At 38.5% G+C, this 25,875-nt stretch overlaps 1 protein-coding gene across 2 annotated transcripts in view; it reads left to right on the top strand.

Annotated features, from left to right (window-relative positions):
- LOC124604998 (coatomer subunit gamma) overlaps positions 1–25,875 on the top strand; it is a 117,375-nt gene that overhangs the window by 37,385 nt on the left and 54,115 nt on the right. For both annotated transcript variants that reach the window (XM_047136526.1, XM_047136527.1), the window contains exons 7-9: positions 7,744–7,947; positions 8,556–8,715; positions 8,925–9,033. In XM_047136526.1, the coding sequence (XP_046992482.1) occupies positions 7,744–7,947; positions 8,556–8,715; positions 8,925–9,033 (473 nt within the window). The remainder of the gene's footprint in view (positions 1–7,743; positions 7,948–8,555; positions 8,716–8,924; positions 9,034–25,875) is intronic.

Genomic DNA, 25,875 nt, shown 5'->3' with positions numbered 1-25,875 from the left:
CGCGTTAATACTTTGCAGCTGTGACTTATTAAACCGATGGTTCGGTAATTTTCACATCTGTCAACACCTACTTTCTTTGGGGATTGGAATTATTATATTCTTCTTGAAGTCTGTGGGTATTTCGCCTGTCTCATACATCTTGCTCACCAGATGGTAGAGTTTTGTCATGACTGGCTCTCCCAAGGCCATCAGTAGTTCTAATGGAATGTTGTCTACTCCCGGGGCGTTGTTTCGACTCAGGTCTTTCAGTGCTCTGTCAAACTCTTCACGCAGTATCTTATCTCCCATTTCTTCTTCATCTACATCCTCTTCCATTTCCATAATATTGTCCTCAAGTACATCGCCCTTGTATAAACCCTCTATATACTCCTTCCACCTTTCTGCCTTCCCTTCTTTGCTTAGAACTGGGTTTCCATCTGAGCTCTTGATATTCATACAAGTGGTTCTCTTCTCTCCAAAGGTCTCTTTAATTTTCCTGTAGGCAGTATCTATCTTACCCCTAGTGAGATAAGCCTCTACATCCTTACATTTGTCCTCTAGTCATCCCTGCTTAGCCATTTTGCACTTCCTGTCGATCTCATTTTTGAGACGTTTGTATTCCTTTTTGCCTGCTTCATTTACTGCATTTTTATATTTTCTCCTTTCATCAATTAAATTCAATATTTCTTCTGTTACCCAAGGATTTCTATTAGCCCTCGTCTTTTTACCTACTTGATCCTCTGCTGCTTTCACTACTTCATCCCTCAAAGCTACCCATTCTTCTTCTACTGTATTTCTTTCCCCCATTCCTGTCAATTGTTCCCTTATGCTCTCCCTGAAACTCTCTACAACCTCTGGTTCTTTCAGTTTATCCAGGTCCCATCTCCTTAAATTCTTGCCTTTTTGCAGTTTCTTCAGTTTCAATCTGCAGTTCATAACCAATAGATTGTGGTCAGAATCCACATCTGCCCCTGGAAATGTCTTAAAATTTAAAACCTGGTTCCCAAATCTCTGTCTTACCATTATGTAATCTATCTGATACCTTTTAGTATCTCCAGGATTCTTCCAGGTATACAACCTTCTTTCATGATTCTTGAACCAAGTGTTAGCTATGATTAAGTTATGCTCTGTGCAAAATTCTACAAGGCGGCTTCCTCTTTCATTTCTTCCCCCCAATCCATATTCACCTACTATGTTTCCTTCTCTCCCTTTTTCTACTGACGAATTCCAGTCACCCATGACTATTAAATTTTCGTCTCCCTTCATTACCTGAATAATTTCTTTTATCTTGTCATACATTTCATCAATTTCTTCATCATCTGCAGAGCTAGTTGGCATATAAACTTGTACTACTGTAGTAGGCATGGGCTTTGTGTCTATCTTGGCCACAATAATGCGTTCACTATGCTGTTTGTAGTAGCTAACCCGCACTCCTATTTTTTTTATTCATTATTAAACCTACTCCTGCATTACCCCTATTTGATTTTGTATTTATAACCCTGTAATCACCTGACCAAAAGTCTTGTTCCTCCTGCCACCGAACTTCACTAATTCCCACTATATCTAACTTTAACCTATCCATTTCCCTTTTTAAATTTTCTAACCTACCTGCCCGATTAAGGGATCTGACATTCCACGCTCCGATCCGTAGAATGCCAATTTTCTTTCTCCTGATAACGACGTCCTCTTGAGTAGTCCCCGCCCGGAGATCCGAATGGGGGACTATTTTACCTCCGGAATATTTTACCGAAGAGGACGCCATCATCATTTAATCATACAGTAAAGCTGCATGTCCTCGGGAAAAATTAGGCCATAATAAGATAATACTTCTGGAACATGAACATTTGAGTCTCTAAACATTCTTGGAAATGAAACTAAATGTTACAGAGTTTTAACCATCCATTGCCACTAATCAGTTAGAACATTATGACCACCAACCTACTATTGACATAAACTTGTCCAAGTGACAGCAGTGTCATGTGGTGAGGAATGGCTGCCAGTCACATATACACCCAGTGCGTGCAGTATCAGTGAGCTTGTTGTCCGTCTTTAGGATGGGAAGGCACATGATCTATACGAGTTTGACCAAGATCAGATTGTGATGGCTCGGAGGCTCAACATGAGCAATTAGGACAGTGTACGACTTGTTACAGATGTCAGATATATGCTGGGTAGGCAGGTAAAACAGGACAGGTGGGGAACTGTGGTGGAACTAACATCAGACTTAATGCTGGACAGAGTACAAGTGTGTTTGAACACACAGTTCATCAGTCACTCTTAATGATGGGCCTTCACAGCCGACGACTCATGCATGTGTTAATGTTAACACCACAAGATCAGCAACTATGACTGAAATGGGCACGTGACCATCACACTGGTTGTTGGCACAGTGGCAGAGCATTGCATGGTCTGATGGGTCCCGATGCCTTCTTCATCATGCCGATGGAAGGGTGCGAATTAGTCATCTTCCAAGGGAATAGCTCCTTGATATCTGTACGGGGGGACAGAGACAAGCTAGTGGCTGCTCCATTATTGGGAGCATTCACATTGGTATCCATCGGTCCAGTGGAGCTTATGGAACGCACAGTGACGGCCGACAAGTATCGTACACTGGTTGGAGATCACATATACCCCTTCAAGATGATCATGTTTCCTGATAGCAGTGACATTTTTCAACAAGATAACGCACGATGTCACAAGGCCAGGAGTGTTTGGGGAACACAGTGGTGAGTTCTAGTTGGTGTGCTGGCCCCTAGCTCACCAGATCTGAACCTGATTGAACACATTTGAGACTTGATTGAATATGGTATCAGAGCTCATATCCTTCTTCCCAGCATTTACAGAAATTAGCTGACTTGTGTGTGCAGATGTGACGCCAGCTCCCTCTAACGACCTACCAATGTCTCATTGCTTCCAAACCATGACATGTCGCCACTGTTATCCATGCCAAAGGTGGAGATATCAGCTATTACGTAGGTGGTTATAATGTTCTGGCTGATCAGTGTGTGTGCAATAGTATTACCATGTTTAGACAAGATTGTGGACAATGAAGTGTGTAAAGATATAAGAGAAAGTGTACATAGGACAAAGACCCGTGTCAAAGTTAAAAATACCTGACAAATTGAAAGTGGTACTACAGTTCAGTGCCAGGATCATTTCTTTTTTCCTTTTTTAATTTATGAAATTGAATGTGCCAAGTGGCTGCAGGTAGAAGTGCAGGTACAAGCTGAAAAGGTTCCATTAATGCTACTTCCAAAATCAGAGATCGATGCATCTGATGAGAAGGAAGTGACATTTATAATGTAGTTTTCTGTTGTTGGGATCCACAGTCATCATGAATTAATTGAATGAAAACTTTGCCTTTAAAAGCAACTAATTTATTTGAAGTTACAGTTGCTTTACAATTAACCAATTTGGACATTTAATGTGCACTATACTATATTTGTGCATACAGTCCTGTGTAGTATCTTAAAAGATCATATGTAATATGTAGTTTAAGATGTCCAAATCATTTAGTATATTTAACTCACAGCTGAATTTTGCAGTGCTTCTGTACCCTATACTCAACATAATGCATGTAGTGGAGTGCACTTCCTGTTCAATTCACAGTGATGTGTAAACAAGCTCTAAAAAAAGAGGTGACCTGAAAATAACAACAATGTCAAAATTGACCAATTGTGAAGTAACTGTTGTTTCAAATAATGTAGCAGCCTATGCAAAAAAAGTTTAATTTAAGAAAGTGATATAAGAAATGACGCAAATCAGAATTCAAACAGGAAAGCTTTTAAAACCTGCACGCGTTATGTGAGGCAAGGGAAGGGCAGCAGAAAGAAGTATAGACGTCATAAAATTGGTGACCAGAATAGAAAAAGAAAGGAATAAATTCTAGAGAAGCAATTACAGTAGAGGAGATTACTAACTAGAATGCAGAAGTGTTGTGTTGTCGAGAGAAACTTGCAGAAAAGAATGAAACACAGTCACAGTGTGGGCTGGATGAGAAAATGGAAGCAACAAATTAGACAAGAAGTAAATAAATGTGAAACATTGGGCAGATACAGGGTAATGGTAGGACAGAGAAATTCTGAGGAGGTAGGCATGAGTTCCTCCAGAACTTCCAAGAGTGCTGCCCTAGTTGACTGTCACAAACAGCAACAGCCAACAATAACAACAGAAATAATCAGTTGTTGATAATATAAATGTAAATGGACAGATAAAAAATCTATTTACCTTGTGGCGGCAAGGGAAAAAACACACAAAAGGATTTAATGTTCACAAACTTCTGGAGCCAGATCTGTTCCTTCTGGCAGAAGAGTTGAAGGGGAAGGAAGAGGGGTGAAGGAAAAGGACTGGAGAGGTTTAGGGAAAGGGTTACAGTTCAGAAAAGTCACCCAGAACCCGGGTTGTATGTCTGACCAGGATAATACTGGGTGACAAGTTGTATGCTTCGAAGTTGTTTTTTGGAGGGTAGTATTTATCAACAATTACTTCACCTATGAGGGGCAGATGTACAAACAGATTGGAGGTACAGTCATGGGAATCGGGATGGTTCCTTCATATGCCAACCTTTTCATGGGTCGCTTGGAGGGGGCTCTCCTGGGATCTGTAAGCCTTCAGCCCCGGGTACAGTTTACATACGTAGAAGACATCTTTGCCATATGGTCTGAGGGTGAGGCCGACCTGTTAAAATTCCTGGAATCTCTATACTGTCTCTTAATTAAATTTCACATGGTCCTATTCTGAATCCCATGCCATTTTCTTTGATGTTGATCTCATCCTCACTGAAGATCAGCTCCACATTTCTGTCCATATTAAACCTACTAACAAACAACAGTACTTACATTTTGACAGTTGCCATCCTTTCCATGTCAAACATTTCCTCCCATACAGCCTTGGCATTCGAGACAAACAGACTGACAGCAATACACCACAACTCTCACCTCAGCCTTCATTGGACATAATTATCCCAACAGCGTAGTTCAAAACCGGATTTCCTGGGCCATCAGATCCAATTCTGGCACTGCTGATCCATCCAAAAAACAACTTCAGAGCTCACCACATGTCACCCAGTATTATCCTGTTCTTGACTGTATCACTCAGCTACTTAAAGGCCATGACTTTCTAAAATCATGCCCTGAAATGAAATCCATTCTGTCTGAGATTTTGCCCACCACGCATAGAATAGCTTTTCATCACCCTCCTGATCTCTACAATATTCTTATCAGACCATATGCTCTTCTGCACCCATATCCTTAGCCTATGGCTCCTACCCCTGTGACCGTCCCCACTGCAAGACTTGCCGTACACACCCTCCTCCAACCACCTATAATAGCCCTGTAACTGACAAAGTATATACTTCTAGAATGAAATGCTTGGGTAACTCAGTTGGTAGAGCACTTGCCCACGAAAGGCAAGGTCCTGAGTTAGGGTTTTGGTCCAGCACACAGTTTTGATCTGCCAGGAAGTTTCAAAGTATATTCTATCAAATGAAGAGCCACCTGTGAAATGACATGTCATATGCCAGCTGTAATGTTAACACTATTCGGCCTTTTACATCGGCATGACTATCACCCAGTTACCAGTCAGGGCATAGGCAGAGGTTGTATACAGGCAACACACAATATTCTGTTGCAGAGTATGCTGTACAACATGACAGTTATGACCTCGGTGCTTGTTTCACTACACGCACCATCTAATTCTTCCCCCAGACACCAGTTTCTCAGAATTCTGCTGGTGGGAACTAGCACAACATGTCCTTGGTTCTCACCAACCACCTGGCCTTAATTTACTTTAATTCTTTCCATCTCAGCGTTGTTTCACTGTAACTACTCCTTTCTTCACTTCTTTTTACAGGGGTTGGAATTGTAATAGTGGCAACTATTTATTTACAGCTCGTATAAAATAGATACGTGTTTCAAAGTTTTCCTGACCTTCAACATAGTCACCAGCATTGTTGCCAGCGATGTGTAAGTCATAGGATACTCTTAGCAGTGCCAGTTATGTTGACAGTTCAAGCATCCCAGTCTATTGTCCAATGAATTTGTACAGTTCTGAATTGAATGCTGTGAAGTGTTTCCTTCAGTTAAGAAATTGGGTTGAACTTAAGAGGGCTTAAGCCAGGGGAGTACAGTAGGTGGTATAGCACTTTGCAGCCCCATTAGTGAAACAAATCAGTAACAGCTTGCACTGTGCGTGCTTGAGCATTGTCATGCAAAATGGTCAGGTCTTGCAGAAAGTGTCATCACTTCTGTCTCTATGCTATTCATTTTTGGAACACAACCTACAACCAGCTTACAAGTTCTTTGTAAAACCCAAAACTCTCTTCAACAAAATCCTCACTATGCTAATGATGCCTATGGTTCCTTTACTTTCCTAAATCCAAACTGGTCCTCTCCTGTTATTTCTTCAACTTTGTGTTCCAGCCATCTATTGAGTACGCTTGCAGTGATCTTCACTGTGTGTGAGATCAGACTAATTATTCTGTGATCACTACATTTCTTGGCATGTTGTTTCCTCACCTCTTCAACTTGTACTGATGTCTGCAACCAAAAGATTGTGATGAGAGTCGATATCAGCAACCAGCATAGTCTTGGTGTCTTTCACACCACCACTTTGCCTCTGTTTGATGATGAGTAAGTAGTCTATGTGATATCTGTTAATGTCTCCTGGGCTCTTACATGTGTAAAATTTACTCTTTGTTTCCTTTAACAAAATGTTCATCGTGACCAATTTATTTTGCTGACAGTACTCCACTAGCATCTCCCATTTGTCGTTCTTTCTTCCTAATCCATATTGTCCCATGTTGTTTGCTTCGCTACCTTGTCGAACCACCCTATACCATTTTCCTATGATTAAGATGCTGACTGTCGCTCTGCCCTCAGAGTGAATATCATCTTCTATTGCATTGTATATTTTCTCCACTTCTTTGTCATCATGGTCTGATGTCATGCACACCTGATCTGTTTCTGAATTTATTTTCACAAACATTAAATGATCATTGTGGCACATCGCTTTAGTATCAATTTGCACTCTTTTGATTTCCCATCACTACTGCTATACCATGTTCAAAGAATAAATGATTGTGGAATTACCTGACACTATTTCACCATTGTCTGCCAACCCCATTTAAACTCTTTATGTTCCTTTCACATTTGTCCCTGTCTTTCTTCAGATTTTCCACTTTTCCTGCTCTTTGAAGTGTTCTTACTTTTTGTGTCCCGATGGTGAAATTAAAATGTTCATTTCTTTTGATGACATCCCCTGAAGTACTCACCAGCCAGACATCTGAATGGGGGATTAGTTTACATCATGAACATTTTAATCTGAAAAATAGCATCATTATTCTCAGCCTTCCAACATTCAGCAAATGTAATAATGTGTTAGTCCTTCCATTTCTTTCCATATCACAGTATCGTGGCCAAAGAACTAGACTGTGGTGGGTTTCGCCCATGAGTCTTCAATCTTGATCCATCTAAAGCAGCATTTGCTCTGTGCCAAGTCGATACTGGTGCTCCCTATTGCCCTGTACCAGCCTACCTAGTTCACCAGCTCCATACTCGTACTACAATTAAAATAGTTATAATATGTAGTAAAAAGTATTTGTGCATCTGGCCCATTAACTCTGCTGTTTGTTTAGCTGTATTTAAGATGCAGCATTATTCTTGCTATGCTGCATGTTGCAAAGCAGGATAATCGTGTGAATTTGATTCTTTTAAAATCTGTGTTTTTTTCCAGTGAATGTGAATCAATGTGTTCAATGATTTGCAGGTGGCTATGACTCATCCAACAGCAGTTACAGCTTGCAATATGGATCTCGAAAGTCTTATAACTGATTCGAATCGATCAATCGCCACACTTGCCATTACAACGTTGCTGAAGACTGGTGCAGAATCCTCTGTTGATAGATTGATGAAGCAGATTGCTAGCTTTGTGAGTGAGATCAGTGATGAATTCAAGATTGTTGTTGTTCAGGTAAGGACACGTGTCAAATGAACAGCTTTAATCAAATTTATTTTTAATGAAAACGTATATGTCTATTTTTGTTTTGACGAGTGATGCTAAGCAGCTTTACCTAAATTGGATTGAGCACTTTGCAGCAGCCTTCACTGACTTTCAGTATCTGTTATATTTTTCAAAGTAATAATAATTATAATTATTTTTGGTTATGGTAAGTATGTATTACTCATTAATGAACATATCCATCAAGACTGTGCATCAGTTAGTTTAAATTTTGTGTAACTTCTTAACAGTTTATTTGGTGTTCAGTATGATAGTTAAGAGGCTTTGGTGGGTGAATATGAAATTGTTCAACGTTGTTACATGAATTTTTCAGTGAACCAAGACCTGTAACTCCCACATTTTTTTGGACTGCTGTAGAGGTTGACCATTCTCACTAAGTCAGCAAAGAAATTTATGTAGCAACCTTAATGTTTCAATAACCCTGGATGTCACAAGGTTCATCAGTGTGTGGATTTTTTTTGTTGCCTAAGTTATGAGGCCAGTAATGCTGGACAGATTGTGTTCATAAATAACCAGTGTTTTTCTGATGGAAACTTACAACATTGCATAAAATTTTGCAGGCTATACGAGCACTGTGTCTGAAGTTCCCTCGCAAACACAGTGTGTTGATGAATTTCCTGTCAGCCATGCTTCGTGATGAGGGAGGATTGGAATACAAAGCTTCAATTGCCGATACAATTATCACCATCATTGAAGAAAATCCTGAAGCAAAGGAAACAGGTATTTTTATGATGAAATTCTGTTATGTCGTTCTCACTGTTCATTCCATTGTCTGAGTACTGTAGTGATATGAATTTTAATGAAATGTCTTTGCCTAGATAACAGATATTTATATTGTCTGGTCAACTCTTAATAATACTGAATTCAAACTGTATGATGCCATACCATTGAGATTGAGTGCAACTAACAGAACAACCAAATGCTTACAGGTCTCGCTCATCTCTGTGAATTCATAGAAGATTGTGAACACACAAGTCTTGCTGTTCGTATTCTTCATTTGTTGGGTAAAGAAGGGCCTCGAACAAAGCAGCCGTCGAGGTATGTCTGTTTCTATTTTGCGTGCACCATAACCAACAATGTGTCCCACAGTATTGTTTAAAAAACAGAGCATAACTGACTGTATTGATTTACCTTGTAAATGCATAAGCAAGCACAGAACTTTGTTATTGCTTCTTATTTTAAATTTTTACAAAACAATCTTTTCATAGAGAGAGAAACTCTTGCTCCCTCGAAAGTAGTGCATGAAAGTAGAGATTTGCTTTTGAGAGTGATTAACAGCTGCCAGCCACTGCACCAATTGTCAATCCTTCATAGGTTTTCCTGCACTTAGCCACAGTCTTCTGGCATTGCAAGCTCTCTATAGACAGCCACATAACCTCAGGAACCTTACGACGTTCCATTTATGTAGTACCTAATTCTTTTGAAGTTATGTGGAATATTAACCCAGATAGTCCTGAATTATTTGTTTTTCAAAAATTGATTTATATCTTATCTACATTCATTCACAAGGTTGTAAGGAAGAAAGTAAAAACAATTTAGAGTATTTATTTTTATTTAGTATTTCCAAAAATGGGCGTCCTTCCAGAAGGACGTCAGGACAATAAGGGAACATGTTTTTAAAGTATATGATATTGCACAATTAACTTGATTTGGTTTTTATACTTTCAAATAAACATAAATAAATTTGAATTATGGGCTAAAACAGCTAATAAATACAAAAAAACAAAGAAAATAACGTATACACATATTTTATGCACTAGTATGATAAGACAATTTGTACAGAAACCAGATGGCAGTTATAAGAGTCGAGGGACATGAAAGGGAAGCAGTGGTTGGGAAGGGAGTAAGACAGGGTTGTAGCCTCTCCCCGATGTTGTTCAATCTGTATATTGAGCAAGCAGTAAAGGAAACAAAAGAAAAATTCGGAGTAGGTATTAAAATTCATGGAGAAGAAATAAAAACTTTGAGGTTCGCCGATGACATTGTAATTCTGTCAGAGACAGCAAAGGACTTGGAAGAGCAGTTAAACGGAATGGACAGTGTCTTGAAAGGAGGATATAAGATGAACATCAACAAAAGCAAAACAAGGATAATGGAATGTAGTCGAATTAAGTCGGGTGATGCTGAGGGAATTAGATTAGGAAATGAGGCACTTAAAGTAGTAAAGGAGTTTTGCTATTTGGGGAGCAAAATAACTGATGATGGTCGAAGTAGAGAGGATATAAAATGTAGGCTGGCAATTGCAAGGAAAGCGTTTCTGAAGAAGAGAAATTTGTTAACATCCAGTATTGATTCAAGTCTCAGGAAGTCATTTCTGAAAGTATTCGTATGGAGTGTAGCCATGTATGGAAGTGAAACATGGACGATAAATAGTTTGGACAAGAAGAGAACAGAAGATTTCAAAATGTGGTGCTACAGAAGAATGCTGAAGATTAGATGGGTAGATCACATAACTAATGAGGAAGTATTGAATAGGATTGGGGAGAAGAGAAGTTTGTGGCACAACTTGACCAGAAGAAGGGATCGGTTGGTAGGACATGTTCTGAGGCATCAAGGGATCACCAATTTAGTATTGGAGGGCAGCGTGGTGGGTAAAAATCGTAGAGGGAGACCAAGAGATGAATACACTAAGCAGATTCAGAAGGATGTAGGTTGCAGTAGGTACTGGGAGATGAAGAAGCTTGCACAGGATAGAGTAGCATGGAGAGCTGCATCAAACCAGTCTCAGGACTGAAGACCACAACAACAACATGATAAGACAAAAAGCAACAAACATGAAGTGGTTCGTCGCATTTTACACACATAGTAGTAGTTTTTTTGTGGCAACTTCGACATTTCAGCTGCTTCTTCTTTTTTGTTATCTCGTCCGTTGGTAGTTCAGCAACATAATGTTCTATTCCATCAAATCTAGAATCTAGTTGTGCCCTGTTACTAGGACATCCTCTGCTGGTAGTGACTCTTTTGTTACTTTCAAGAATTGCAGTGACAATTCGACGATGAAACGTTGGATGATCTAGTGGTTATTCGTTGTGCTTGTAAAGATCCCAGGCATTTTGCTCTGCGATGTCTATAAAATCTGCAGTTAACGGGAAATACCAATTTTTCCCTCTTATAAAGCATCTATATAGGGATTAATTTTGGTCAGTTCGATCTATGCCTCCCAAGTTAGGTTGAAGCATGCTAATCCTTTTCTTTTGTTCCCTGGAAAATCTTGCTACAGAGTGTAGTGTTTGCACTCTGGCAAAGTTGTTGGCTACAGTAACAACATTGTTGTCATTCCAACGTACAATGGAAATCCTGGATGCTGAGTCAGAACAAATTTCATATGATCCTCTATTTTCTTTTATCATTTTACCTTCAAATGATAGAGTACAATTCTTAACTCTGTTTCCTCTTATTGTTCCTGTTGCTTCCACGCCCCTCTCTTTTAGGTCATGTAGCGCAGTAGCATTGAGCTGACTTGCTGGTAATTTGTCTACACTTGGATTTTCTTCAGCACCCGAATCTTCATCTGTTACGTCACCAGTCGAATTTAGAGGAGGGTGTAATGTTACATTCACACCAGTATTAGGTATTTCCTCATATTTTGATTCTAACATGTCCAAAAGTTCCAGAAGTGTACATCGTTTTCTGTGAATACAAAATGACAACATTTTACCCTGACGTCCTTCTGGAAGGACGTTTGAAAACATTATTGAATTACAACTGACAAAAACTTTCAGTCATAATATGAGCCCATAAATAATATAGGTTAATTCTTTAAGATATTATATGACAAGTTTCAGAATTATTGACGCAGTATGAAAGAAAATATACATATCCATCGATGACAAGGTCAGTCAGTTCGTCGATGGTAAAATCGGCCCTATTTTCAAGACACAGTTTCTCATTCACTATGAACGACAGCGTCAAACTGACTGTCGCAGCGCGCAACTGACTCTGCCTACTTCATATAACAATGTGTCACAGTCTGTTGCAACATTGCGTTATTCGCAAAAATAGATAATTTCAACAGTGAGTTACGTCGTTCTTCCAGAAGGACGTCAGGGTTATCTGGGTTAACCATTTTTGCCTTGTTTGATTTACATGATATTGCTTTTGTAATGTGTCATGTAAGCCAGTTGACCAAAATCCAGAAAATTAGAAAAGTCAGTTTTGTGGTATTGTTTTTTCAAAGATGGTATGAAACTTCAAAGATATCACAATATTGTTGAGGTTTGTAAACTGTACTGCAAGATGGTTGCGAAAAGAACTTGGCATTGAACATAAATTTTGGTACATAATCTTGGTATTTTCATCATGAGAGGTGCCCTTGACTCAGTTAGGAAAGAATAGTGGAGGAAATTGAACACAGCCTTTGTCCAGAAGCTGCCCCATTATCTGACTGAACTAAATGGGACTGAGAATTTGTTATACTCTCCAGCATATTTCATCCTACATACTTCTTATTTAATATTCCTGCACTCCTCTTCCTAGACTTCTTGGTAGATTTCTTCAGACAGTTTAGTATTTTATTGTTGATTCTTATATTAGTAATTTAGAAGTAAAGGTAACAACTCACCAAATAGTAGAGGTCCTGAGTCATCGACGACTGAAAACTTCACTAGCCTTCAGGTGAGAGGACGAGCATGTGCGAACCCCCCCCCCCCCCCTCCCCACCCACCCACACACACACACACACACACACACACACACACACACACACACACACACACACACACACATATATGCATACCAGCTACATTCTGCTGGCTGAGTACACAGTGCTGGGACTGCAGTTCCCCATGCAGACTAGGGTGAAGGTTTGTACCAGGTGGGTGGGCAAGAGCGGAAAGGAGTTGCAGGGGGTTGGATTGAGATGGTTGGGAAAGAGTGGCTAATAGTTCAGAGATCTAGGACTGTCAATGACAGTGGGCAGCAGATGCTTGGGAAAGGAACGCGACACAAGGGTACCAGGACCAATAAGTTTGTGCAGTACATGGTGATAATGTGGTAGAGCAGATTGGGTAGGGATGACAGAACAGAGGAAGTGGAGGCTGTAGGGATTGTACAGGTGAAGGGTGAATGGATATATTGATGGGTGTGAGGCAGAGGTTAGCAGTGATTGACACCAGGAGGGTTATGAGAATGAAAAATTTGTTGCAAGAAAAAATTCCATCTACTTAATTTGGAAAAGCTTGTGCTGGGGAGAAGTATTCAGGAGGCTTGCTGCTAAGCACAACATGCTCAATTTCAGTGGCTACTTCGCAACCTGTACTATGTAGATTCCCCCTCCACCAACTTTTCTGAACTACAGCACATCCTTTGTTCTTGTAATGCTCTTGTCCTCAATTTCTGCAACATCCTGCTCACTCCCACCTTCACCTTGCCACAGAAAACTAACTTTACTCACACTGCACCCTTACCCTCTGTCTGTCCACTGTCTCTCATTCCTCTGTTCTGTCACCCCTGCCAGTCCACTTTTCTGTGTCACTGTATGCTGCACAAACTCACCAGTGTGTAGCATTCGTATCCCGTGCACCTCCTGCCTGTAACTCCCTCCCCCATCTACACCTGCTGCCTCCCTCCCTCTCCTTGCCTGCTTTCTCCCCTTGCACACTGTACCTAACACAACCCCTCACATCAGTTGACCTGTAGAACTGCGGTCCCAGCTTTGTATTCTATGTGTGGGGAGGGGGAGGCAGAGCACTGTAGCTCAAAAAAAGCTTTATCTTAAAACTACCGTAATTTTCAGTCTCGTTTGTATGCCTATTGATGACTTGGCACCTGTACTGTTTGTTAAGTTATTACTTTTACTCCTAAATTATTTACATTGTGGCATAACTTTCCATACCATATTCATGGTTCTTATGTTCTTGTAACAATGAGTTATGTTAAAGTAACCCCATGCAAATTTAAATGCTCATGCATCTTTCCTTTCCTCAATTTCTCCCCATTTTTAGTGTTAGTAACATGCACTCAAAGTAGACAAATCAGAGTCAATGTTAAATCTTGTGCCAGTCAGTTTTAGATTATTGCTATGATTCCTTTGAAACAGAATATGAGAATGCTCTAAGATTGTGATTCACTTAAATACTGTGCAGTTGATTACTGTTGTAGTGGCAATAGAAAAGTTTCCTTGACTTCAATTTATCAACTGACAAGGAGAGGTCCCCAGTGATGGGATCAACACACTGTATGGTGATGTAGGTTAAGGTCCAAGGAATCACACCTTGCAACCATTCACCCTGGTGGGTGCTCATTTCTGAGTAATTAACAACAAAAATCGGAATTTTGTGTGACGTTCTTTAGGTTTCAAGGTAGTAGCTTTTCTTCAGGCTGGTTCCGTAGCGTAATGGTTAAGATACTGAGTTCACATGCAAAAGGTTGTCAGTTTGAATCTTATCAGATATGCTGAATTATTATTGTTTTTAAATCTTCATTGACATAACTTGGATCACTATTTTTATTCAATTATTTGGTTTACACACAATTTTTTTTTTTATTTGCCACACCGTTTAAATCAACCTTTCAGCTTCCCCAGTTGCTCTTATTTTTTCTTCCTATCATTTTTTCCCAGTTAGTCTCTTTGTGCATGAGCATTTTATTATTTTTATTTAACCATCACAATGTTTAAAAATTTGAAATTGCTGATATGTCGGTTAAAAAACAGAAGATGAAATAATCTCTTTGTATTGTCAGTGCAGCGCTGTCAAGAATGTATTTTTTGTTACAAGATGTACATTTTTTTGGATGGTAATTGTCATACAAACATTTGAAACATAAATTCTTATTGCACTATGGACAAAATAATGTGAATGATGATTTCAACAAAAGCTAGGATCATAAGTAAAAAGAAATTCAAGGAAAATGAGAAATAAAAATAATGACTGCAGTAACAAGGACAAAAGTGTAAGAGTAAAAAATGGAAGCAATTAAATCAAAGGTAATACAGAGTGATAATCAAAATCCTGTAAGCAAGAATTCAAATGCCTGATAGGAAGAAATATGAGAGAATATAATGTATTTCATATTCTAACGTTTTTGATGGCGATTTAAAGCGAGAAGTAAACGTAGAACCTTCCCACTTCTTTTATACGAGGTGACTCACTTGAGATTCACAGCCGATCTTCTTTGCTGGGTGCTGGAAAACTCTCTTGACTTCGTCTTCGTAGAATGATGCTAGGTATGGGAATATTTAAGTCTCTCTCTCTCTCTCTCTCTCTCTCTCTCTCTCTCTCTCTCTCTCTACTTGTGAAATAAGTAGATACGCGAACTTTACTTTTCGTCAACAAACGGTATATTTGAACACCGTACAGAATAAAATTCTCACTTTCCACACACATATATGACTTCCAATATGTCACTCACTCCGTCCAACATTAGAAACAAATTTAACTACATTTATAAAAGATTTGGCTTAATAACCATGACTACTTCACATGAATCGTAAAATAGGTCTTGCCTCTAACGAGACTGGATTAAGTGTTTACAGGATTACTTTTTCAACTGTTTTTCTTTCACATAACAATAGTCAATGACACAATAGGCGCAGAGCTGCATAAAGACTCCATGTTTCTTCCTCCCACATCTCTGGATTGCCCGACAAGTACCTGTCAGTGTCATTCGACTGCCACATTTACTGTCTTCTCGCAACTCACTTTAAACCTGCACACACAAACGTGGCATGCAGTAGCTAGGATTTTACTATCCCACACTCGTATCTAGAATATCGTGTGTTTGAGATGGTAGAAGACTGAGTGGTTCTAGAATTTACATAGAAATTTTCGAATAGCCCCGTTCCCCAGGATCCCTACCTCTCAGGTACTTGAGTGAGACACCGGAGGTGGTTTGGTATTAAATCGTCTCCTACAGAACGGACTTGTCCCACCTTCACCGTCGAAGTCCCTGAAGGAAATCCTATGCAAACGGCACTTGTTTGTGAGGGTTGTTTGAAAGGTGTGCTGTGTGTTTTGTGTTAGTCATGATTTATCTGTTCGTGTAAATCATGCTCTTATCAACAGTACCCACCTCTTTCAAAGTTTATACAAACCCTCCCATCTATATCGCATCTCATAAAAGGTAAAAATACTCTATACAAAATAGAAAAGTTATACATTTCGGTATCACAGTTGTTTAACTAGTCACATCATATTATATTATCCATAAATATAATAATCTATTCGGCTTATTTTGTGTACATATCACTTCTTTTTGGGGATTTTCTTAAGTTGTTATCGATTTTATAGTCATATTGGGTTTTCTACGCAATATGACTCCAGGATAGTTCTAGATTTTAAAGGCTAGATGACAGAATAGTTTAAGATTTTAAAGGAATTTGGTGCAGGAAAACTGTTTTGGAAGAAACCCTGAAAACAACTCGGGATCCGATGGTCATCACTCCACCCTTTAACTCAGAATGTTAACATCCCAGGGGGGAATATACAATTTTACATCTTCTATATTGTATTTCCCCTTCTCTGATCCAGTTGTGGGATATACCAAAAATAACATCTTAGGATGGATTACCATTTGTACCCAGTATGGCCCCTCATATTTTTTGAAAAAAATGGGGGGGGTCACTTTCTTCAGAGTCAAGCTTTGAAGTTGTTGTTTTATATGGACCAAGTCATTGACTAGGTACTGAGGTTTTACAGCTTTTTCGTTATGCTTACTTAATCTTTGTTGTGCTTTTTCAACTAAATTCTTAGAAACTATTTCCTGATTTACTTCATAATTGATATGCAGTTGTTAAAACATTTATTTAGAGGTTCTCCTATTAAAGTTTTGCCTATAACTTCTACAGGTGTCAACCCAGTTGATAAATGGGGTAACTCATTTAGGATAAGTTCAAAGTCTTTAATTTTTGTTGCCCACGAAGTATGTTTTTCGTGGCAGTAAGCACGACATAATTTTACAATTTCCTTCATTATTCATTCACACTGGTTTGATGATGGGTTATAATTGGATATTAACACTCGTCGAATACCTTCCCATGCTAGGAATTCTCTAAATTCGTTACTCACAAATTGTGGTCCATTATCCGTTAGAAACCGTTTTGGTTTGCCTACTTCTAGGAAGTAATGTTGTAAACAGCGTATAACCGTTTGTGTATTTGCTTTTTCGATGGGATATAGTTTAACATGTTTTGACCAGCATTCTATGAGGACCAAAATATGATACTACTCCCTTTCCTTGTGGGATTGGTCCAAAAAGTCTGCTGCTGTGAGGTCGTGTAATGACTTAGGAATAGTAGGATACATTTCGTATTTCACATGAGTATTAGTCTCTCTTACTCTGTGGAAAATTTCACAGGTTCTAATCAAAGATGCTATTCCATGAGCTAGCTTCTTGAAATAATAAAACTTATTCATATGGCATATACATTTTTTGATTCTGCAGTGTCCATACCCTGTGTGAACATACCATACAAGTTCGTCTTCCATTACCTTCGGAATACATAAACGCCAATGCTGTGATGTTACACTGTCTCTCGAAAACAGGTTATGATCTATAATTTTCCATTTTCCTAACTGCTTAGGAGGTAACGAGTTCTGGATACACATAGAAAATATTTCTGTGAAATAAGGATCATGATGGATGTTATCTGTTATTCTTTGAGCCATTTCCTTTACCCTGAAGTTCGGATATTCTGCTGACATAAAATTAACGGCAAAAATAACGCCAGGTCCTTCCATATGTTTCAGTTCTTCCATTCCTATGGCTAGCCTAGGTAAAGCATCAGAGACAGTATTTTTGGAACCTTCTTACGTATCGTATTTTAATATTGTACTCCTGTAGGAAAAGTAGGAAAAGCATCCTTCGCATCAACCTACTCTGTAGTAATAGACTACTCATCAGAAACGATAAAACTTAATCTGTATGAATATGTATTTCTGATCCCCATACTAATGTTTGAAACTTTTGAATACTCCTCATAATCACCAATAGTTCCTTTTCGGTAGCTGTGTAATTCAGTTTGTGCTTATTTAGGCTATGGCTAGCAAAAGCTATGGTTCTGTGTTCTACTTTATTCGGATCCCGTTCTCCTTGGAAAAGTTCGGCAGCAATACCGTAATCAGATGTATCTGTTGAAATTTTAAACGGTTCACCCAAACTGGATGATGTAATATGGGTGCCTTAACAAATGCTCTTTTAATGTTTTCAAATGCATCATTTGCACCTTGATCACAAGTCCACGGTACTCCTTTCTCTAATAAATGTAAAATTCTCGGGTCATTCAACTCCTGCCCTCGTACGTACTGTTGATATTATCCAGCCATACCTATCTTTCCTTTTAATTGTCTTACATTTCTGGGGTGCAGACATTTTTTGATAGCTTTTATGTGTTCAGTGTTTGGTCTAATTCCCTCTGAACTTGAGTTCATGACACACAAATAACGATTTTGACAGCTTCATTGTAATACCTTTCTCTTTAAAGTTTTTCAGAGTCTTGCACGAAGTTAGACAATGTTCTTCCCAAGTAGCTGATATTATTAGGATATCATCTATATATATTATCAAATCCTTCAATAAGTCTCTCCCTAGTGCTTCATCTAACGCAGATATAAATATGGACACAGAGATATAAGTCCAAATGGCAGTATGTTGAAATGCTATGATTTTCCATCAAATAAAAAGGCTGTATATTTTTTTGATTCCAGATGTAATTTTATCTGCCAATATTCCGCTGTCAAATCCATCATGCTAAAGAATCTTGCCTTTTCAAATTTGGACAACAATTCATCGATATTAATCGTTCGGTCTCTCTCCGTCTCTTTATGTTAGTTCAGTGTACGAATGTCTAAGACTAACAGTACACCACCTGTAGCTTTCTTTACCATGACCAGAGGATTATTGATCACACTGGAACTTCGTTCTATAATATTATTATCAATCATTTTGTTAATCTCATCCCAAACTGCTTCCTCCAAACTCATCGGTATTGGATACAGTTTTGCAAGAGAATGGAGTGTCATCTTTGATTTTGAACTTACAGGTATGGTCACTGATGCTACCTGGACAGTCGGAAAACACTACTTCATACTCCATTAAAATTTTATTTAAATCTTGCCTCCGTTGATCCGTTAATACCTGGGATTCATTAACTTTGTCTAGTATATCAGTTCGATGTTTTCCGTGGGCCACATTACCGATTTTTGAGGGTAATTGTGCTGTAGCTGTTAATCGCAGACACTGACACTCGTTTGTTTGTTTCTCAAAGCGACTATTTATCACAAAAGATGTCTAGCATCTACTGTCCCCTTTACTAAAACAAAGATGATGATCGTCAAAGTTAAAGATGACTTTCAACTCTTAACAACCAATCTAAACCAAACAGTACGTCTCTATTAATGCTCTCTATTGTCAATAGCGTTTGACGAAATAATATATTTTCAATACTGCAGTTCACCGGAGTTTAATATTTTACAAGTTTACTTTTTGTTCCCATTATCCCAATTATGTATACTCCAGTCACTGGCAATAATGGTAAGTGCTATTTATTCTGCAGTGAGTTAAAAAATGCGTTTGAGATGAATGATACCTCACTTTCCGAATCTGTAAATATGTTAACCTCTGAGTTTCCACTGTCCCTGCTGTTACAGGCTGTGGGTTATTAGTGTTTAAGCTTGGTTCTTCAAACAGAAACCATTCCTTTGTGGGTATTTTGTATGTAAAATTAACATACTTACATGGAATAAGGCCTTCTAATGTATCTCTACGACCTGGGACCCTGCCCTGAATCCAGCTCGAACAACGTTTTTTTCATTACTACTAAGTACGAGTTGGTTACCGTAACAAGGTATGTCATTCCCATTTTGTGTTTTTAGGTTACTTGGTACAGATTGTTGAGAAGTTACCGGATTTAAATTTGAATGTGGATGTTTCTTTTTATAATTATTGTTACAACTTTTCTTATTGTACCAATGTACTTTTGCTAAGTTTGCCACGTGCCTTTTAAAATTATTTCCGCTATTCTTTTTGTAGTTCGAATTTTCGCTTTAGTGTAAAGTTTCATTAAGGTCCTTATTTAGTGCATCAGGTGCATCAACAAAAGATAACAACTCTGACCGAGCGAGGTGGCGCAGTGGTTGGACACTGGACTCGCATTCGGGAGGACGACGGTTCAATCCCACGTCCGGTCATCCTGATTTAGGTTTTCCATGATTTCCCTAAATCACTCCACTGAAAGGGCACGGCCGACTTCCTTCCCCATCCTTCCCTAATCCGGTGAGACCAATGACCACGCTGTCTGGTCTCCTTCCCCAAACAACCAACCAACAACTACTCTTCTGCTGTTTTCCAACCACTACATAAGATGTCTTTTCTCGCATAGATAGGCAGTCGTCTAATTAAAATACGTACTAACCCTTCTTCTTCCACTGGCTTATCTAAATACTTTGCTCATGTTAAATGCCAATTAAAATATTTCCTCATAGTACCCCAAGTAGTATTGTAATATTTTGGGTCCCATAGATCTGATATCAAGTTTTCTTGAGCACTGGCAGACCAGTATTTCTCTTTAAATTTATTTTGAAAGTTTTCCCAAGATGAAAACGTCTCGATGTTTACTGTGCCCCATTCTGAGGCTTTCCCTAGAAGGTACCCCACAGCAAATTCGATATTCTTAGATTCTTCCGAATTTTTCGGTAATGCTTGGTTAAATCTTTTTAATAAATCGATCAGATGTACATCTCCGTCCGGCTTAAATTTAGGGAATTGTCTAGATAACCCTGAATTAGCTCCCCATTGTAAGTGAGTCATAGCTTCATAAGTTAATACCACATTAGGTGAAGTTACCCTTTTTCCTACTTGTCTTGAATACACTTAAATTTCTTCATAGGTATTCTATACCCTTCCTGGTATCATTAAGTTCGGAAGAAGGAATAGGTGACACATTCCCGGGTGTTATTCTCTCATTAACTTTTCGATCTAAAATTTCTTCAAATTGTTCCTCCAAACTACTTCCATTTATGATATCAGAGTTCGTTATTTTCTCTTTGAAATTTCTTTCTACATTATCTACTCGTGTACTGACAACTGTAATTTGCGATTGAATAATCGGTATTAATTCATTATTCTTATCTACACTCTCTTTCGAAGTATTCAGTCCTGCTGTACAGCATTAAACTTAACATTGCACACATTTTCAAAGGATCCTAACTTTTCATTAATTTCGGATTCCACATTATTACATCTGTCCTCAATGTTAAATTCTAACTTTTTTGATAAATCTTGGAAATTGTCATTCTGTTTCTGACTAAGGTCAGTACACATTTGATTTACGTGAATGGTCAAGGAATTAGTCAATTCATTCTTTAAACTTATTTTTAAATTCTCTACGCTACTATTTAAGGCATCAAATTCAGTCTTAAGAGCACCCATGCCTTCGCATAGATTACTATTTCTTTGCTTTGCGAGTCGACTTTGGCATTTAGCAAACCTAGATTTGTCACTTGATTATTCGGAGTATCACTCTGTGCATTCAAAACTGCACTCTGGGTATTTAATTATGAATCTAATGAGTTTAACTTAAGACTCAGAGCATTTAATTGAGAATGTACCAAACTTAGAGTCACACTCTGAGCTTTGATTAAATTTACCAACTCAGCTCGGTCAAGTGTTTCTTTGCTAACTCTCATAGCCATAGCTGGTTCATGAGTGTCCTCAATTTGATGTATAGTGTCCATGCTTTTATATGCTTTAGCCCCAAAACTAATTTTAAATACTATAATTAAACCAAAAACGTTCACTCAACAGTATGTACCACTTAGTACTAAAGTAATGAAGTTTTGTTTCATGCTCACCCGGCGTAGAAGTCTTGTTGCGTAGGTGTGTGGATGTAGAGGCAGGTCAGCACTGGTGAACAGCAGCTGGTGCCGGCAGCGTCAGATGTAGGTTGGTTTCCGCGTCTGAGTCCCTGCAATGTGTGTGAGATCTTCTTGCTTGAAGTGCTTTACGCATATTTCTTCTTAGACAAATGCATCAAAATCTTATTTGCTGTTTTATAGTTACGAATTTTCCATGTCTTCACCATTTTTCATTAAAATTTTGCTTCATTGGATACTTGAATGTATTCCAATGTCTTAGAGTAAATTCCTTGTCGTGTTATGTTTGGTTGTTAGGGCAACATGTAACAACTTCTTATCTAGTTTTTGACTTAAATTACCCATTTTCTCGGGTCCTTTCACACAGGTCGCCATGTTCTAATGTTTTTGACAGCGATTTAAAGCGAGAAATAGACGTACAACCTTCCCACTCCCTTTATACGAGGTTACTTACTTGAGATTCACAGCCGATCTTGTTTGCTGGCTAGTAGCTGGCTACTGGAAAACACTCTTGCCTTCATCTCCGTAAAATGATGCTAGGTACGGGAATATTTAAGCCTCTCTCTCTACTTGTGAAATAAGTAGATATGTGAACTTCGCTTTTCATCAACCAACGGTATATTTCAACTTCATACAGAATAAAATTATCACTTTCCACATACATATACGACTTCCAATAAGTTACTCGCTCCATCCAACATTAGAAACAAATTTAAGTACATTTATGAAAGAGTTGGCTTAATAACCATGACTCTACTTCACATGAATCATAAAATAGGTCTTGCCTCTAACAAGGCTGGATTTAGAGTTTACAAGATTACTTTTTCAACTGTTCTTCTTTCACATAACAATAGTCAATGACACAACAGGAACAGCGCTGCATAAAACTCCATGGTTCTTCCTCTAAAACATATATGGATTGCCCGACAAGTACTTGTCGGTGGCGTTCGACCGCCGTGTCTACGTTCTTCTCGCACCTGACTTTAAACCTGCACACACAAACATGTGACATGCAGTAGGCAGGATTTTACTATCCCACACTCGTATCTAGAATATCGTGTGTTCAAGATGATAGAAGGCTGAGTGGTTCTAGAATTTACACAGAAATTCTTGAATCGCTACACTATGAGGAGTAATATGACTTGACAAAAGAATAGGAAAAAAGTTACATTTAAACCAATAATGATCAGTTATTTTAATAAATATTTAAAAAATAAAAAAATTCAAAGAACCCAACTACATTCTACTCAAAGTCTTTTGCATGCAAAGTCAGTACCTTAACCGTTACACTGCGGAACCAGTTTGTAAATTTAACTACCATTTTTAAAGCTATATAGCATCACACGTAATTTTGAAATTTTTCTATTTGATTACTCACAAACGAGGGCCCACGAGGGTGAGTGGCTGCAGGGTGTGATTCCTTGGACCCTAACCTACATCACTGTCTAGATTGTTTCAAAAAGTTGATCCCATCGCTGGTCGCCTCTCCTTGTGAGCGTTGGCATCTTTTTTTTTATCACCATCACCACCATGGGGTCCTTCCAGTTAGCTAGGTAGGATATTTTTTGAGTCCTTCCAGCAGAATGTTTACAAATGATTTGCCCCCATTGATGGATTTTCTTCTTCACAGCATCTCACATTTTTTCCCTTTCTTTCAAGATCGTCTACAAATTTGACCCAGCTGCCTCTTTGTTGGTCCTCAAACTGGTTTTCGTGATGGCATTTCCTTTCCAAATATTGCCAGGGAAGTTTTAGGTTGCATCCATTTCACATGGCCAAAGCACTTCAGTTACACTGTACATCTCCATGATCACTTCCACTTGCAGGTCTCTCTTTATGTGTTCATTTTTTATGTTTCCTCTCCTTGTAGTTTGTAGAGAGAACTTGAGGAATTTCATTTCACAAGTCTGCAGTTGACTTAAGTGATGTTGGTTATGACACAGATCTCCAGGCTATGACATGATAAGTAGAAGGCAAGTTTTGAATAGAGTCTGTTTAGTTCTTAGAGAAGTTCTGTTAACCCATGCAAGACTTCATATTAAATGGAATATTCTGGAACCCTTTGGTTACACCATTCGGAACATAATGATTATCACTCCCCTCGTTTGCCACAACATTACTGAGATACATGAAATATTCACATTCTCCTCCTCCTCCTCCTCCTCCTCCTCCTCCTGTTCCTCCTCCTACTCCAAAAACAGGTTCCGTGGAGTGGGCAACTTGAATAGTTTGAACTTGGTGTTTAACAGATCCCTTTTCTTCTGTAGCTCCATGTTGGTTGTTCCAACTGGTGTCCTTAAATATATTTCAAAGTTCATACGATAGTGTGTTCTGGAGTCTAACAAAGCAAAAAACTGTTATGCTGTATTTCTGTGGCTTTATGGCAGATACTTTGGAAGCAAAAATTGTCCTCAAAATGGAATTAGTTGCTCATCAGTTGACACATGTCTTCCAGTGGTACATAACATCAAATACTTACCTTGCAATGATATGATATGTTCAAGCAAACCAGTTGACTTGTCAGTCTTTTTACTCTCACCTCCAGTGTCCGTGTCATCGAAGTGAATACAGCAAAGTAAAAACAAGAATCTTCTGTACGACATAATAACTGCAAATGTATTGGCTCCATCCATATCCCAAGACACTTTGAAATGTTGATTGGAAGCATTGCAAGTCCCTGTGCATAGCAAGAGATACAGAAACGCATTCAGCTTCGTGTAGTCTCTATCTTGTGTATAAATATATGTCAAACTGTGCGCAATTGTTAATCATATAATTTTTAGTGCACACAACGGTGCCACCCATCAATGTATCATCAAAATAGAGAGAAAAGATTTCAGTTGGATGCTGCTACTTTGCCATAGGGTGCCTGGCTTATGAGAAAAAATGACAGTGTGGCTTTTGAATCTTCCTCTGTGACTAATTTGTTTCATGTGCCATTTAGTCTGCTGATCTTTACTCATCAGTAACACTTGAATTTGGAGGTTCACCACCTGAAAATATAGCCACATATGAATCCATGTCATGCTCACATATTTCAATGTTCTCTTCTCAATTTTCCAAACTTTCTTCAGACAGAGACTGTTTCCAACATCATTTTGTAGCAGCTTTGACACAGTTTCATCAGCTGTCAGAATCTTCAACATTTTCTGAAAAGGCATGAGAAACGACTTTGAAACTTTCTGTGTATCACTGACTACTTCCTAAAACACAAAACTTCGCAGAAAAATGATGATGACAAATTTACATAATGTTTATGCACATGTAAGACAATGGCGGTGATCACATGTAAAGACTCACATCAGGTTACTTCACTGAAATACTGAATGGTACAGGTGGTTGCATCAGATAACGTCACTGAAATGTGAAGCTACACGGGTAGCCATGATCAGTGAAACCTTCCAGTACAAGGAAACAAAAATATGACAATGGTTTTAAATAGAGCTCAAGAGACAGCCACAGAACAAAGGAATTTACACAGAATGCATTACCTTTGTTCCTCACCACATCAAAGATCAGCAACAGATGACAAAATACAGGGGCCCTATTAACATAAATATTTATCACAACTTTAAAATGGATTACACTATTTTTATTTGTTGTTAAAGCCTCTATATTCCATCGCAGTTGCTAGAATGTAAGGTATACTCAACACAAGTTCCTGCCTTGTCTTCCGTGTGTTACAATAGTTTAAACCACATTTTTCTAATCGAGATGCATTGGTGTAAACAAAACTATTCGGAAAAGTCTTCAAAAGGAAGTGGGAAGAAGCACTGATTAAAAAAATTATTGTGAACAATTATTATGAAGAAGCCAAAAAACTCAGATTGTGTAAAAAATCACATTTCATCAGTTAAGATGGCAAATCGCCCACTAACAACAGAGAGAAAACTGACAAAATGCTAGGAACCAGTTTAACTCATTGCTTGTTGACAGTGACATTGTCAGAACAAATGTTTGGGATTTTCAAAGAACAAATGTTTGGGCTTTTCGAAGAACCATCTTCCTGTGCTCACTTCCTGAGTTAGTACATACTCACAGAAACATTGTCAGAAGGCCATTTCATGATCAG

The sequence above is a fragment of the Schistocerca americana genome, chromosome 1 (assembly GCF_021461395.2).
Source record: "Schistocerca americana isolate TAMUIC-IGC-003095 chromosome 1, iqSchAmer2.1, whole genome shotgun sequence".
NCBI lineage: Eukaryota > Metazoa > Arthropoda > Insecta > Orthoptera > Acrididae > Schistocerca > Schistocerca americana.
Note: the sequence above shows the minus strand (reverse complement) of the source record. Positions and strands in the feature narration are given on the sequence as shown.